This window comes from Salvelinus alpinus, chromosome 20 (genome assembly GCF_045679555.1).
Source record: "Salvelinus alpinus chromosome 20, SLU_Salpinus.1, whole genome shotgun sequence".
In the NCBI taxonomy this organism is placed as follows: Eukaryota; Metazoa; Chordata; class Actinopteri; order Salmoniformes; family Salmonidae; genus Salvelinus; species Salvelinus alpinus.
In genome coordinates, this window is record NC_092105.1 from 14232163 (window position 1) to 14248956 (window position 16794).

At 43.8% G+C, this 16794-nt stretch overlaps 1 protein-coding gene across 2 annotated transcripts in view; it reads right to left on the minus strand.

The window, feature by feature from the left end:
• Nucleotides 1–16794, minus strand: part of LOC139547151 (DDB1- and CUL4-associated factor 6-like) — a 69171-nt gene that overhangs the window by 15615 nt on the left and 36762 nt on the right. The window contains exons 9-11 of one of the 2 annotated variants that reach the window (XM_071356202.1): nucleotides 13383–13505; nucleotides 12859–13188; nucleotides 491–550 (exon numbers count right to left, since the gene is read on the minus strand). In XM_071356202.1, the coding sequence (XP_071212303.1) occupies nucleotides 491–550; nucleotides 12859–13188; nucleotides 13383–13505 (513 nt within the window). The remainder of the gene's footprint in view (nucleotides 1–490; nucleotides 551–12858; nucleotides 13189–13382; nucleotides 13506–16794) is intronic. The other variant, XM_071356203.1, reaches the window with a different exon arrangement.

Consider the following 16794-nt stretch of genomic DNA (forward strand, 5'->3'; position numbering starts at 1 on the left):
TTATGTTACCGGTCCAAAATAAAATCAATACTTATGGGCTGAGGAATTACCTAACATTATCTCAAGCTACAGTCGCAACAAGAGAGCCTTGGAGAAAATAGCTTACACCAGTCTCCGCCCTGAGGACTCGGTTGGCCAAAAGGGACTAGAATGCATGCCTATTGAACATGCACTCAGGTAAAGCTGGTGGAGGGGCAAGGGGCAAGCCGGAAGTCTCATGGTAAAGATGGTGGCGGGACAAGGGGCAAGCCGGAAGTCTCATGGTAAAGATGGTGGCGGGACAAGAAGGCACGCCAGAAGTCTCATGCAAATTATTGTATAATTTTTTATGCCACACAGACGACAGAGAGAAAGGCCAGAGGAAGACAGAGATACAAAACAGAAAGAAAAAGGAGAGAAAGAGAGATAAGAGACTATAGGGATAGAATGAGAGAGTGAGAGAGAGAAAGAGAGAGAATGGAGGGAGGGAAAGGGAGGAGAGGAGACGCACCCTGCTGCTCATCCAGAGTCATGGATCCCAGCTGTTTGTTAACCACAGACGAGGGAGAATCTGGAACACAAATAAGACTCACTAAACAACGGGCACAGAGGGTAACACCAGGGTTCATACGATCATGCTCAGGTCACACAGAGGTCAAAGATCAAAGCTCAAGTCAAAACGCAGCTTAAAGTGGACCAAGGCCAAGCAGGAAAAAAAGAGTTAAACACAGCTAAATGAACAGACAGTGTTGTTTGTTGTAACACTGGGAAGAACATCTCAAGGTTGATATTGATATGGGAATAGAACAGCAATTTCACTACAAAAAGCTTGTGGGAGATGGAACACATCCCGGACTTAGCGGCACACGTACAAGAACATAAAAGATATCACACGCGCAATTCATAGTTTGATAACAACAGAAGATTTACACAGTAGTTCAACTTCAGGCATCTCAAGTTGTCTCACTCAGCCTTTTAAAAGTAAGTCATGGAACAAGGATGGACCTCATAGTAATACGAGCACCCACTCACTGCATGTCTGATGAGCTGGTACCAACTATGTTGACCATGGGGTAGTGCCAGTGGCCAACCACACTGACCAAGGGCCTGTGTCATGCACAAACATCTGTCACCTTGTGTGACCAGTAGCCAGCAACCTCAAAAAGGGCTTCATGCAGAGATTCATCATTGGCAAACCTTTCACTCCACCTCAAACTAGATGAATAGACTTCCAAAAAAAGTTGTTACTGAGAAATAGATTGATATATGAATTGATTACTACCACAATGTCACATGGTCTGATGCCAGTGCATTCCACTGCAACTCAAGCTACGTACGTCCACATTACGAGTGTTTCGTGAGGCGAATCGTAAAGGATTGAGAATGAATATCGTTATTTCCCATTTATATGAAAATACCAATTTGGTATGTTCATAGTAGCTTTATCAGTCTCTACGGTAAAGCCAGATGTCACAGCCCTGACGAGGCCTCGCGCCAATACTGAAGCTTACATGATCAGATACAAACAATACATATGAAAAATGGGAGACAACATACAAAACTGACTCATTGTATCCACTTACATTATGTCTGTCTGTGTCTGTACAGTTCTGTGAAAAAGTATTTGCCCCCTTTCAAATTTTCTCGACTTTTACATATTTTTGATACTGAATGTGTTAACCAAAACCTAAAATTAGATGAAGGGAACCTGAGTGAACAAATAACACGACAATTGCATACTTATTTCATGTATTTCATAAAGTTATGTAACACCCAATGCCCCTGTGTGAAAAAGGAATTGCCCCTTACACTCAATAACTGGTTGTGCTTTAGCTGCAATTACTCCAAACGAATGCTTCCTGTAGTTGTTGATTAGTGTCTCACATTGCTGTGGGGGGATTTTAGCCCGCTCTTCCATGCAGAACTGCTTTAACTCCACAACATTTGTGGGTTTCAAAGCATGAACTGCTCGCTTCAAATTCTGCCACAAGATCTCAATTGGGATTAGGTCTGGACTTTGACTAGGCCATTCCAAAACTTCAGATTTGTTGATTTTTATCCATTTCCATGTAGACTTGAATGTGCGTTTTGGATGATTGTCTTGCTTGCATGACCCAGCTGTGCATCAGCTTCAACTCACAGATGGATGGACTGACATTCAACTGTAAAATTCTCTGATACAGAGCAGAATTCATGGTTCCTTCTAGTTAGGCAAGTTGTCCAGGTCATGAGGCAGCAAAGCATCCCTAAACAATCACACTTCCAACACCACGCTTCACCGTTGGTATGAGGTTCTTACTGTAGAATGCAGTGTTGGGTTTTTCCCAGGCATAAAGGGACCCATGTCGTCCAAAAATATATAATTTTGACTCATCTGTCCATAGAAAATTCTTCCCAGAGTCTTGATAATCATCCAGGTGCTTCTTGGTAAACTTGAGTCAACTTTTTGGACAAGATGGGTCCCATTATGTCTGGTGAAAACCAAACACTGCATTCCACAGTAAGAACCTCATACCAACGGTATGACAATGATCCAAAACACACAATCAAGTCTACATGAAAATGGTTAACAAGCAACAAATCTGAAGTTCTGGAATGGCCTAGTCAAAGTCCAGACCTAATCCCAATTGAGATCTTGTGGCAGAATTTGAAACGAGCAGTTCATGCTTTAAAACCCACAAATGTTGCAGAGATAAAGCAGTTCTGCATGCAAGAGCGGGCTAAAATTCCCCCACAGCAATGTGAGACACTAATCAACAACTACAGGAAGCATTCGTTTGGAGTAGTTTGAGTCATTGCAGCTAAAGGTGGCACAACCAGTTATTGAGTGTAAAGGGCAACTACTTTTTCACAAAGGGGAATTAATTGGGTGTTGCATAACTTTGTTAATTAAAAATAAGTATCAATTTTCTTTGTATTTGTAAACTCAGGTTCCCTTTATCTAAAATTAGGTTTTGGTTGAAGATCTGATAACATTCAGTATAAAAAATAGAGAATCTGAAAGGGGGCAAATACTTTTTCATGGCACTGTATGTACACTTGAAGTCGGAAGTTTACATACACTTAGGTTGGAGTCATAACTCATTTGTCAACCACTCCACAAATTTCTTGTTAACAAACTATAGTTTCGGCAAGTCGGTTAGGACATCTACTTCGTGCATGACACAAGTAATTGTTCCAACAATTGTTTACAGACAGATTATTTCAATTATAATTCACCATATCACAATTCCAGTGGGTCAGAAGTTCACATACACTAAGTTGACTGTGCCTTAAAACAGCTTGGGAAATTCCAGAAAATTATGTCATGACTAAAAAGCTTCTGATTGACTAATAGGCTAATCATTTGAGTCAATTGGAGATGTACATCTGGATGTATTTCAAGGCCTATATTCAAACTCAGTGCCCCTCTCTTTGCTTGACATCATGGGAAAATCAAAAGAAATCAGTCAAGACCCCAGAAAAAAAAAATGTAGACCTCCACAAGTCTGGTTCATCCTTGGGAGCAATTTCCAAACGCCTGAAGGTACCACGTTCATCTGTACAAACAATAGTATGCAAGTATAAACACCATGGGACCACGCAGCTGCCATACCGCTCAGGAAGGTGACACGTTCTGTCTCCTTGAGATGAACGTACTTTGGTGCGAAAAGTGCAAATCAATCCCAGAACAACAGCAAAGGACCTTGTGAAGATGCTGGAGGAAACAAGTACAAAAGTATATATATCCACAGTAAAATGAGTCATATGTGCATGTGGACAAAGATTGTACTTTTTGGAAAAAAGTCCTCTGGTCTGATGAAACAAAAATATAACTGTTTGGCCATAATGACCATCATTATGATCGGAGGAAAAAGGGGGAGGCTTGCAAGTCGAAGAAACACCATTCCAACCGTGAAGCTGCAGGACGGACTGGTGCACTTCACAAAATAGATGGCATCATGAGGCAGGAAAATGATGTGGATATATTGAAGCAACATCTCAAGACATCAGTCAGGAAGTTAAAGCTTGGTCATAAATGGGTCTTCCAAATGGACAATGACCCCAAGCATACTTCCAAAGTTGTGGCAAAATGGCTTAAGGACAACAAAGTCAAGGTATTGGAGTGGCCATCACAAAGTCGTGACCTCAATCCCATAGAAAATTTGTGGGTAGAACTGAAAAGGCATGTGCGAGCAAGAAGGCCTACAAACCTGACTCAGTTACACCAGCTCTGTCAGGAGGAATGGGCCAAAACTCACCCAATTTATTGTGGGAAGCTTGTGGAAGGCTACCTGAAACGTGTGACCCAAATTAAACAATTTAAAAGCAATGCTACCAAATACTAATTGAGTGTATGTAAACTTCTGACCTACTGGGAATGTGATGAAAGAAATAAAATCTGAAATAAATAATTCTCTCTAATATTATTCTGACATTTCACATTCTTAAAAAAAAGTGGTGATCCTAACTGACCTAAAACAGGGAATTATTACTAGGATTAAATGTCAGGAATTGTGAAAAACTGAGTTTAAATCTATTTGGCTAAGGTGTATGTAAACTTCCGATATCAACTGTACCTAATCCATCACCATATTGTTTTTATTTACTTTTTTGCACACCAGTATCTCTACTTGCACATCATCATCTGCACATCTATCACTCCAGTGTTAATTTGCTAAAATTGTAATTACTTCGCTACTATGGCCTATTTATTGCCTTACCTCCTCACGCCATTTGCACATACTCTATATAGACTTTTTTTATTTTGTGTTATTGACTGTATGTTTGTTTATTCCATGTGTAACTCTGTGTTGTTTGTGTCGCACTGCTTTGCTTTATCTTGGCCAGGTCGCAGTTGTAAATGAGAACTTGTTCTCAACTGGCCTACCTGGTTAACCTCACTGGTGTAGGGGGCAGTATTTTCACGTCCGGATGAAAAGCGTGCCCAGAGTAAACTGCCTGCTACTCAGGCCCAGAGGCTAGGACATGCATATTATTAGTATATTTGGATAGAAAACACTCTGAAGTTTCTAAAACTGTTTGAATGATGTCTGTGAGTATAACAGAACTCATATGGCAGGCGAAAATCTGAGAAAAATCCAACCAGGAAGTGGGAAATCTGAGGTTTGTAGTTTTTTAAGTGATTGCCTATCCAATATACTGTGTCTATGGGGTCAGATTGCACTTCCTAAGGCTTCCACTAGATGTCAACAGTCTTTAGAACGTTGTTTCAGGCTTCTACTGTGAAGCGGAGCGAATAAGAGCTGTTTGAATCAGGGGTCTGGCAGAAAGCCTTGAGTTTAGTCACGAGCGCGGCCGTGAGCACGAGCTCCGTTTCTTTCATTTCTAAAGACAAAGGAATTGTCCGGTTGGAATAGTATTGAAGATTTATGATAAAAACATCCTAAAGATTGATTATATACATCGTTTGACATGTTTCTACGAACTGTAATGGAACATTTTTTAACTTTTCGTCTGGACTTCTGCGCCTTGTGCATTTTGGATTACTGGACTAAACGCGCGAACAAAAAGGAGGTATTTGGACATAAATATGAACTTTATCGAACAAAACGAACATTTATTGTCTAACATGGAGACCTAGGAGTGCCATCAGATGAAGATCATCAAAAGGTAAGTGATTCATTTTAACGCTATTTCTGTCTTTTGTAACACCTCTCCTTCTTTGGAAAATGGCTGTATGGTTTTCTGTGGCTAGGCGCTGACCTAACATAATTGCATGGTGTGCTTTCACCGTAAAACTTTTTTTAAATCTGACACAGCGGTTGCATTAAGGAGAAGTTTATCTTTAATCATATGTTTAACACTTGTGTATCTTAGATCAAGACTTGTGTATCTTAGATTATGATGAGTATTTCTGTAATTTGATGTGGCTCTCTGCACTTTCACCTAATGTTTGTTTGAGACAATGCATTTCTGAACATAACGCACCAATTTCAAATGAGGTTTTTGGACATAAAGATGAACTTTATCAAACAAAACACATTTATTGTCTAACATGGAGTCCTGGGAGTGCCATCCGGTGAAGATCAACAAAGGTCAGTGATTCATTTTAACGCTATTTCTGTCTTTTGTGACACCTCTCCTTCTTTGGAAAATGGCTGTATGGTTTTCTGTGGCTAGGCGCTGACCTAACATAATCGCAAGGTGTGCTATCGCCGTAAAGCCTTTTTGAAATCAGACACTGTGGCTGGATTAACAAGAAGTTTATCTTTAAAATGGTGTATAATACTTGTATGTTTGAGGAATTCTAATTATGAGATTTCTGTTGTTTTGAATTTGGCACCCTGCAATTTCACTTGCTGTTGGCGAGGTGGGACGCTAGCATCCCACTTGTACCAGAGGTTAAATACATTTATTATTCCATTTTTTTTTTAACCTTCCATCCCAATTTTGTGTTACCAATTGGTAGTTACAGTCTTGTCTCATCGCTGCAACTACTATACGGACTCGGGAGAGGCGAAGGTCGAGAGCCGTATGTCCTCCAAAACACAAACCAACCAAGCCACACTGCGTCTTGACACAATGCCAACTTAACCAGGAAGCCAGCCACACCAATATGTTGGAGGAAACGCCGTAAACCTGGCTACAGTGTCAGCATGCATGCTCCCGGCCCGCCACAGGAGTCGCTAGAGCGAGATGGGACAAGGACATCCCTGCCGGCCAAACCCTTCCCTAACCCTTTACGACGCTGGGCCAATTGTGCACCGCCCCGTGGGTCTCCCGGTTGCGGCCGGCTGCGACAGAGCCCAGACTCAAACCAGGATCTCTAGTGGCACAGCTAGCACTGCGATGCAGTGCCTTAGACCACTGTGCCATTCGGGAGGCCCCTATAGCCTTATTCTAAAACAGATTCAATTAATCGTTTTCCTCATCAATAGATCATAATGACAAAGTGAAAACAGGTTTTAGATTTTTTTGCAAATGTATTTGCAAATGTACAGAAATACCTTATTTACATAAGTATTCAGACCCTTTGCTAAGAGACTCGAAATTGAGCTCAGGTGCATCCTGTTTCCATTGATCATGCTTGAGATGTTTCTACAACTTGTTTGGAGTCCACCCGTGGTAAATTCAAATGATTGGACATGATTTGGAATGGCACACACCTGTCTATATACGGTCCCACAATTGACAGTGCATGTCAGATCAAAAACCAAGCCATGAGGTTGAAGGAATTGTTCGTAGAGCTGAGGTAAGATTAGGGAGGTAAGGCAATAAATAGGCCGTAGTGGCAAAGTAATTACAATTTAGCAATTAAACACTGGAGTGATAGATGTGAAGATGATGAATGTGCAAGTAGAGATGCTCGGGTGCAAAGGAGCAAAAATTAAAAATAACAATATGGGGATGAGGTAGTTTGGATGGGCTATTTACAGATGGGCTATGTACAGGTGCAGTGATCTGTGAGCTGCTCTGAACGCTGGTGCTTAAAGTTAGTGAGGGAGATATGAGTCTCCAGCTTCAGGAATAGGCTTTGGGGATGACCAGTGAAATATACCTGCTGGAGCACGTGCTACGGGTGGGTGCTGCAATGGTGACCAGTGAGCTGAGATAAGGCGGGACTTGACCTAGCAAAGATGACCTGGAGCCAGTGGGTTTGGCACCGAATATGAAGCGAGGGCCAGCCAACGAGAGCATACAGGTCGCAGTGGTGGGTAGTGTATGGGGCTTTGGTGACAAAACGGATCGCACTGTGATAGACAGCATCCAATTTGCTGAGTAGAGTGTTGGAGGCTATTATGTAAATGACATCGCCGAAGTCAAGGATCAGTAGGATAGTCAGTTTTACGAGGGTATGTTTGGCAGCATGAGTGAAGGATGCTTTGTTGTGAAATAGGAAGCCGATTCTAGATTTAATTTTGGATTGGAGCTGCTTAAAGTGAGTCTGGAAGGAGAGTTTACAGTCTAACCAGACACCTAGGTATTTGTAGTTGTCCAGAGCACCGTCCAGAGTAGTGATGCTAGACGGTCGGGCAGGTACGGGCAGCGATCGGTTGAAGAGCATGCATTTGGTTTTACTTGCATTTAAGAGCAGTTGGAGGCCACGGAAGGAGAGTCGTATGGCATTGAAGCTCGTCTGGAGTTTAATTAACACAGTGTCCAAAGTGTGGCCAGACGTACACAGAATGGTGTCGTCTGCGTAGAGGTGGATCAGGGAATCCCCAGCGGGAAGAACGACATCATTGATGTATACAGAGAAAAGAGTCGGCCCGAGAATTTAACCCTGTGGCACCCCCATAGACACTGCCAGAGGTCCGAACAACAGGCCCTCCAATTTGACACACTGAACTCTATCAGAGAAGTAGTTGGTGAACCAAGCGAGGCAGTCATTTGAGAAACCAAGGATGCTGAGTCTGCCGATAAGAATGTGGTGATTGAGAGTCGAAAGCCTTGGCCAGGTCGATGAATACGGCTGCACAGTATTGTATTTTATCGATGGAGGTTATATCGACCTTGAGCGTGGCTGAGGTGCACTCATGACCAGCTCGGAAACCAGATTGCATAGCGGAGAAGGTACGGTGAGATTCGAAATGGTCGGTGATCTGTTTGGTAACTTGGCTTTTGAAGACCTTAGAAAGGCAGGGTAGGATAGATATAGGTCTGTAACAGTTTGGGTCTAGAGTGTCTCCCCCTTTGAAGAGGGGAATGACTGCGGCAGCTTTCCAATCTTTGGGGATCTCAGCTATCTGGATTTGGATGAAGGAGAAATGGTGGGAGGTTTGGGAAAGTTGTTGTGGGGGGTGCTGGGCTGTTGACCGGGGTAGGGGTAGCTAGGTGGAAAGCATGGCCAGCCGTAGAAAAATGCTTATTGAAATGATTGTGGATTTATCGGTGGTGACAGTGTTTCCTAGCCTCAGTGCAGTGGGCAGCTGGGAGGTAGTGCTCTTATTCTCCATGGACTTTACAGTGTGTACCAGATCTGGGGAAGGGTACCTAAAAATGTCTGCACAGTGGCCTCCCATCAATCTTAAATGGGAGTTTGGAACCACCAAGACTCTTCCTAGAGCTGGCCACCAGGCCAAACTGAGCAAATGGGGGAGAAGGGCCTTGGTCAGGGAACCCGAAGATCGTTGTCCTTCTGGAAAGTCCTCCCATCTCCATAGAGGAACTCTGGAGCTCTGTCAGAGTGACCATCGGGTTCTTGATGGTCACTCTGACAGAGCTCCAGAGTTCCTCTGTGGAGATGGGAGGACCTTCCAGAAAGACAACCATCTCTGCAGCACTCCACCAATCAGCCCTTCATGGTAGTGAAGCCACCCCTCAGTAAAAGGCACTTGACAGCTCTCGTGGAGTTTGCCAAAAGGCACCTAAAGGACTCTCAGACCATCAGAAACAAGATTCTCTGGTCTGATGAAACACAGATTGAACTCTTTGGCCTGAATACCAAGCGTCACGCCTGGAGGAAACCTGGCACCATCTCTACAGTGAAGCATGGTGGTGGTAGCATCATTCTGTGGGGATGTTTTTCAGAAGCAGGGACTGGAGACTGGTCAGGATCGAGGGAAAGATGAACGGTGGAAAGTACAGAGATCCTTGAAAACCTGCTCCACAGCGCTCAGCACCTCAGACTGGGGTGAAGGTGCACCTTCTAACAGGACAACAACCCTAAGCACACAGTCAAGACAATGCAGGAGTGGCTTTGGGACAAGTCTCTGAATGTCATTGAGTGAGTACAGCATGAGCGGTCGTGAGTAAATGCCCTTGTTTTGAGATCAAAGCAAGAGCTGCATGTAGCCACGTGTGCACATTTGTACATATCCTTGAACCCGATTAAACATCTCTGGAGGGACTTAAAAATAGCTGTGCAGCGACCCTCCCCATCCAACCTGACAGAGCTTGAGAGGATCTGCAGAGAAGAATGGGACAAACTCCCCAAATAGAGGTGTGCCAAGAATGCAGTGTCATACCCAAGAAGACTTGAGGCTGTAATCGCTGCCAAAGGTGCTTCAACTAAGTATTGAGTAAAGGGTCTGAATACTTATGTTAATGTCAGTTTTTTATCTTTAATATATGTGCAAAAATGTCAAAAAACCGTTTTTGCTTTGTCATTATGGGGTATTGTATGTAGATACATTTTTGAATTAATTTTTTTTATTTTACCTTTATTTAACTAGGCAAGTCAGTGATCGCTGTCCTGATATCCAGAAGCTCTTTTTTGCCGTAAGATACGGTTGCAGAAACATTATGTACAAAATAAGTTACAAATGATACGAAAAAAACAAACACATAATAGCACAATTGGTTCGGCGCCCGTAAAACTGCTGCCATTTCTTCTGGCGCCATTTTACATATAATCTTAGCCATAGTCATAACCATCCATAGTCTTCAATATATTACATAGACAACCCCTTCATACTGCTGCCAAGGGGCTGCAGAAGCAGTGGTGCACAGCCAGAGGGTGCCAACTACCTCACTGCCACACCATACAGGGGAGCTACAGGCAGGACTACCCAAGCAGAAAGAGGAGGGGGGGATGTGTATGTTTGGTGGAAGGGGGTTTGTGTGTGTGACAGGTAAAGAGGAGTAAACAGAATATGCAAAACGGAGCCAACGGAGCATAGTGCAGTGTTGTTTTTCGTCACAAAAGGGGTTGCTCCTTTTTGTGTGCTCCGACATTCGACGTACCCCCGTGCCACATGAAAACTGTAACACGCCGTATCATTTCTTCCGTAGCCGTGGGGGCAGTGTTGTGTAGGAAATTAACCTTGCTTGGTTCCTTGATCTGATCTACAGTTGAAGTCAGAAGTTTACATACACCTAGGTTGGAGTCATTAAAACTCGTTTTTCAACCACTCCACAAATTTCTTGTTAACAAACGATAGTTTTGGCAAGTCGGTTAAGACATCTACTTCGTGCATGACAAGTCATTTTTCCAACAATTGTTTACAGACATATTATTTCACAATTTAATTTGTTTAGAAGTAATAACTTGTGATTCCAGGCTACTGGTAACAACAGCTGCGAGATCTGTGCTTATTATCCATGACGTAAACATGATGACATTCTATTTTTAGCTGATATGGGAGTGACAGTAGCTCAACAGAGTGGAGCTTGTAGTAAATTTTAAAAGTCTGAGGGGCATATGGAATTTGGGTAGAGGGAGTGCTGAGTTGGGTAGAAGAGGTAAAAGAGAGTATGGTGTGGGGACAGGAGCAACGTTCCCTTTAAGCTGCGTGCATGAGCGGGCGCGCAGCTCCCCCGTGACTGCCGCACAGAAGAAATATCAGCTGGCGCAGAGAAGAACTTAACAGGGAAAACTCTAGAAAGTTGAGTGAACACTATCAACATTTTCCTTTACTGTGGGAATTGTGATCGAATCAACGCAATATTAGTAATTTTCAATGCAACATACCGAAACAAAACTAACTATGCAAGACTTAGTATGCAAAACTAACTACGCAAGAGATTTTGTTGTAGGCAGAACGAATCAGAGTATGATTCTATTACATTGACACGCACGATTCAGCCAGTACTCTACACAAACCAGTGCGCCATAACCAATCAGAGCTGCAGTAGGCCAATATGCAAATAGACCATTGCCATATATGGATCTGTGCCATTCACTTTGAACTGGACTGTTTTTACAGCATGAGCGGTCGTGAGTAAATGCCCTTGTTTTGAGATCAAAGCAAGAGCTGCATGTAGCCACGTGTGCACATTTGTACATATCCTTTGCTAGTTAGTGAGTTATTAGCCCAGTTATAGATAATTTGTAGTCAGCAATGGGGGAGTGACTGTAACCTGTAGGGGGGGGCATCTTGGCGGCAGCAGCAAAAGCCCCCTGTGATTGGCTCTCAGTGCCTGCAGTGGAGGAAGAGGATTGACTCTGTCCTGGGGGGTCGGCCAACAGGAGCAGCCGCTGCAAGCGCCTACACACTAAACTTACCGGCAGCCGATGAGGGCCGTACTCTGACATAGAGGTGGATAAACGAGAAGGACAGAGAGAGACAGAGAGGTGGAGACGAGAGGGACAGAGAGGTGGAGAGACGAGAAAGACAGAGGGGAGGAGGGACAGAGGGGTGGAGGGACAGAGAGACGACAGGGACAGAGACGGAGAGACGACAGGGACAGAGACAGAGAGACGACAGGGACAGAGACAGAGAGACGACAGGGACAGAGACAGAGAGACGACAGGGACAGAGACACGACAGGGACAGAGACAGAGAGACGACAGGGACAGAGACACGACAGGGACAGAGACAGAGAGACGACAGGGACAGAGACAGAGACGACAGGGACAGAGAGACGAGAGGGACAGAGAGACGAGAGGGACAGAGAGACGACAGGGACAGAGAGGTGGAGAGACGAAAGGGACAGAGAGGTGGAGAGACGAGAGGGACAGAGAGGTGGAGAGACGAGAAGGGCGAGGAAGAAGACGAGGAGAGGCAATAAAGGAAACAGTAGAAGGAGGGTAAGGCAGCTGCTTGAGTGGTACAGCTTCCACACACACTCCTATAGACTGTACACACTCCTATAGACTGTACACACTCCCATCGTCTGCACACCCACACACACACGTTATGGTCTGCTAGTGGCAGTTTACTGTGAGTAGGGTTGGAAAGCGACCGGTAATTTACAAAAGTCAGAGGAATCTAGGTAATTAACAGAATATTTATGACAATCTAATCTAACTTTGGTAATTTATACTTGAACATTCTGGTAGTTTATTGGTAAACGTATAAAGTTTCCAGTAATATACACTCCCTTTAGAACTCTAACTGTGAATCACCTGTTGGCTCTCCTCAAATCAAATACAATGACAATTACTCGGCCCTCTTATGGGAAAAATTGCATCTTAGTGAACTGAAGAGCTAAAATGTCAGTTTTGATTTAAGTACTCAGTGTATGTGTGTGTTCTCTCTACGCGACTCTTACCGGACAGTGCGGCCTCTGTGGTGGGTGTGGGTGTTGGCGTGGAGGTCACAGCAGTGTCTGCCTGACTCCTCTGCTCTGAATCTGGGGAGGAGGGGAGGGCGCATGAGGGAAGCACCGAGCCTTCCATGGATGAGGAGGTTGACGGAGGATGTGCTGTAACCGTTGACGATGACCCTGAGGAGGAGGTGGACTTGGAGAGGGGTACAGGTACAGGGTTGACGGCGGAGGCCTCCATTTCCACAGAGCCCTCTAGGGCTCTGGCTGCTTGTGGAGGGGGTATTGTAGGGAGTGTTGGGATGGTGGGGGCCCCTTCTATGCGAGGAAGAGTGCCTGGAGGAGATGCAGGAAATATGTGTTGTTATTTTTTTCTGAAGCATGTCTTTTTATAAAGTTCTAATCTGTTGTATTGAATTGTATTTTTTGCCTTTCATAAACAAAACACTGGTGCAGCCCAAATAAATAAATAAGGTCTAATCATAGATCTGTGGCAACGGGCCAACCACTACCCTGTCCCAGTGTCTCACCTGTAGGGCGTGTCTGAGGGCGCGTGGTCCCCCGGCTGCCCTGGGCCTCGCTGGCCTCCTCAAACCAGCGGGACAACATGTCCGACATCCTCTGCATCAGCGACACGTTGGGACTCTGCTCTCCTGGGGGGGTGAAAGGTCAGAGACTGAGTTAGCATGAATGACACGACTGGCTGTCCTTTCTCAGCACAACATTCCATTGAAAACCCACAAAGTTACTGTTGCCCGCTTTACCATCTGTCTAGGGCAGGGGTCACCAACAGGTCGATTGCGAGCTACCAGTAGCTCACAGCCCACCTATGAGTAGCTCGCAAAACAATTCTGAAAGCACATGCAATTTTCCACGCATTCCACCGCAAACTGTCATAAACAAATCTCACAATTATCAGACACAGAAAGCTCCCAGCTACCATCTAATCAACTCAACATTATCCCACCCCTGGTTAACCACTATTGGCTTAAAAAGCCAAACCTAACACAATATCTGCTAATTATTTCCATCACTCTGTGTTTAGCCAGTTAATCATGTGGGTTAACAGAAATACTTCCCCCAAAACCCTCTTAATTAAATGTTTACTGCAAAGTAGGCTTACCTGGCAGAAGTAAGTATATCATTTGTATCTATTATTAGTTATTTGCAAACTTGCTATGAAATTTGAGCAGCATTGCTAAACTGGCACATTCCTCACTCACTAGATGCACAATTAAAAGGGGGAATTACACTCGAAAATCTAAATGCTAGTTTTCTTCCAGACCTAAAAAGATGTGTCTTCTGATGTGAAATAAAGGCGAATGGAAACACCAGCTAGCTAGAACGCCAGCTAACTGTAAATCGACATATTGGCATTGTTGCGTCACTGACAGGAGAACATTTTGGAACTCTCAAAAACTTATTTTTTTAGTTTTTATTTTATTTTTACATTTATTTAACCTATATTTAACCAGGTAGGCTAGTTGAGAACAAGTTCTCATTTGCAACTGTGACCTGGCCAAGATAAAGCAAAGCAGTGTGACACAGACAACAACACAGAGTTACACATGGAGTAAACAATAAACAAGCCAATAACACAATAAACAAGTCAATGACAAAGTAGAAAAAATAAAGTCTATATACAGTGTGTGCAAAAGGCATGAGGAGGTAGGCAATAAATAGGCCATAGGAGCAAATAATTACAATTTAGCAGATTAACACTGGAGTGTTAAATGAGCAGATGATGATGTGCAAGTAGAGATACTGGTGTGCAAAAGAGCAGAAAAGTAAATAAAATAAAAACAGTATGGGGTGAGGTAGGTAGATTGGGTGGGCTATTTACAGATGGACTATGTACAGCTGCAGCGATCGGTTAGCTGCTCAGAGAGTTGATGATTAAAGTTGGTGAGGGAAATAAAAGTCTCCAACTTCAGCGATTTTTGCAATTCGTTCCAGTCACTGGCAGCAGAGAACTGTAAGGAAAGGCGGCCAAATGAGGTGTTGGCTTTGGGGATGATCAGTGAGATATACCTGCTGGAACGTGTGCTACGGGTGGGTGTTGTTATCGTGACCAGTGAACTGAGATAAGGCAGAGCTATACCTAGCATAGACTTATAGATGACCTGGAGCCAGTGGGTCTGGCGACAAATATGTAGCGAGGGCAAGTTGGTCAGGATAATGTCTATGAGGGTTCCCATGTTTACGGATTTAGGGTTGTACCTGGTGGGTTCCTTGATGATTTGTGTGAGATTGAGGGTTTCTAGCTTAGATTTTAGGACTGCCGGGGTGTTAAGCATATCCCAGTTTAGGTCACCTAACAGAACGAACGCTGAAGCTAGATGGTGGGCGATCAATTCACAAATGGTGTCCAGTGCACAGCTGGGAGCGGAGGGGGGTCGATAGCAGGCGGCAACAGTGAGAGGTTAGCTAATAATGTTAGTTAGGGAGCCAATAAACCTACTGAAGCCGTTCATGTTTGAGACGATCATTTTTATTTTATTTATTCAACCTTTAACTAGGCGAGCCGATCGTTGCCCCAGATCAAATAGTTCTCGTAGCAGTAACAACACAGATATGCCGCCTGAAACACCTAAGCTAGTGGATCGGCGTATGCAAACACAAACTAGTATGAGTGGGGATGCTGCCAGATAATGTCTAGAGTATGAGTGTGTGTCATGTAAGAGATGGTGGTCGCTACAGCACAAAATCCCAGCGGATGGTGGCTGTATTACATCCAGTCAGAGGTTCCTGTCAGTCTGTCTGGATGGTGATGTATTACATCCAGAGGTTCCTGTCAGTCTGTCTGGATGGTGATGTATTACATCCAGTCAGAGGTTCCTGTCAGTCTGCCTGAATGGTGATGTATTTATTGGACGTGTCACTAATCGTTATGAAGGACTTCCTGGTAGAAGAGGTTACTTGACCAGTCAGCAGCCGATATGCCAGTTAAATAATTGGTGTAATTTTGCTTGATTATAAATTGTTTAAGGTTAACATCAGTAGTGGGTAGGAGCTCAATATATACAATCAGTATCCTTTAACGATGTTTATCGCCAGCACTGTTTGGCGCGTTGGTAACACATTCACCTTTTGATTAGACGACCGGAGTTCGAATCGCAGACAGCATCATGAAAACTCATTCTAACCAATAATGGAGCGTGCTCATTATAAATACATTGTGATTTGGTATCAGACTAACTTGTCTTATGATTTTGTTTGCAGAGCATACAGGCTGGCAGTTTATCGGCAGTTCACCCTATGGGCACAAGGGAGAACTGGACGAGGTGTACGGCGTCTCATCCCTGCGTGTGTCGTTTCTTCCATAACAGGCTGACTACACCGCTTGCGTCGCGCGTGTTGCAAAATACATGTCTAAATCTACATTATTCAATTATTGCGAGCTCGCCAACGAGCGTCTGCGTTGCCAAGGGCTAAAATAGAAATCAGTTCTATTTCTGACGCAGACCGCGCTGCAAGTCCTGCCTCTCCCATCTCCTCATTGGTTTATAGAAACAGATACCCACGTGCCATCTCCTCATTAGTTAAACCCACGTGGGTGACTGAAAGACGAACGAGGCCAGTGGCGGTAATGCACCTAATTTATGATAGTTGCCAATCGCAATATAAAGTTAAGAGAAGAAAAAGCCTGGAAGGAGGCTTGATGACTAGAAACGATTCGGTTGACCGTTTTATTTGTGGATTAATTGGTGGAGTAGAAAACCTTGTGCATTTCAGGTAAAATAACTCAATGTTTATATCCCAGGACAAATTAGCTAGCAACAGCAAGCTAGCTAAATAGGACAAATTAGCTAGCAAGTGCAAGCTAGCTAGCTGAATTGCCATAAATATTTAATGCTTTTCGACCTGTCCCCAAATTAATATAATTGTTTCAGAGTTTGTTTTGATATTTTAACCTGCACGTCATGATCGCGTTTAGTGTGG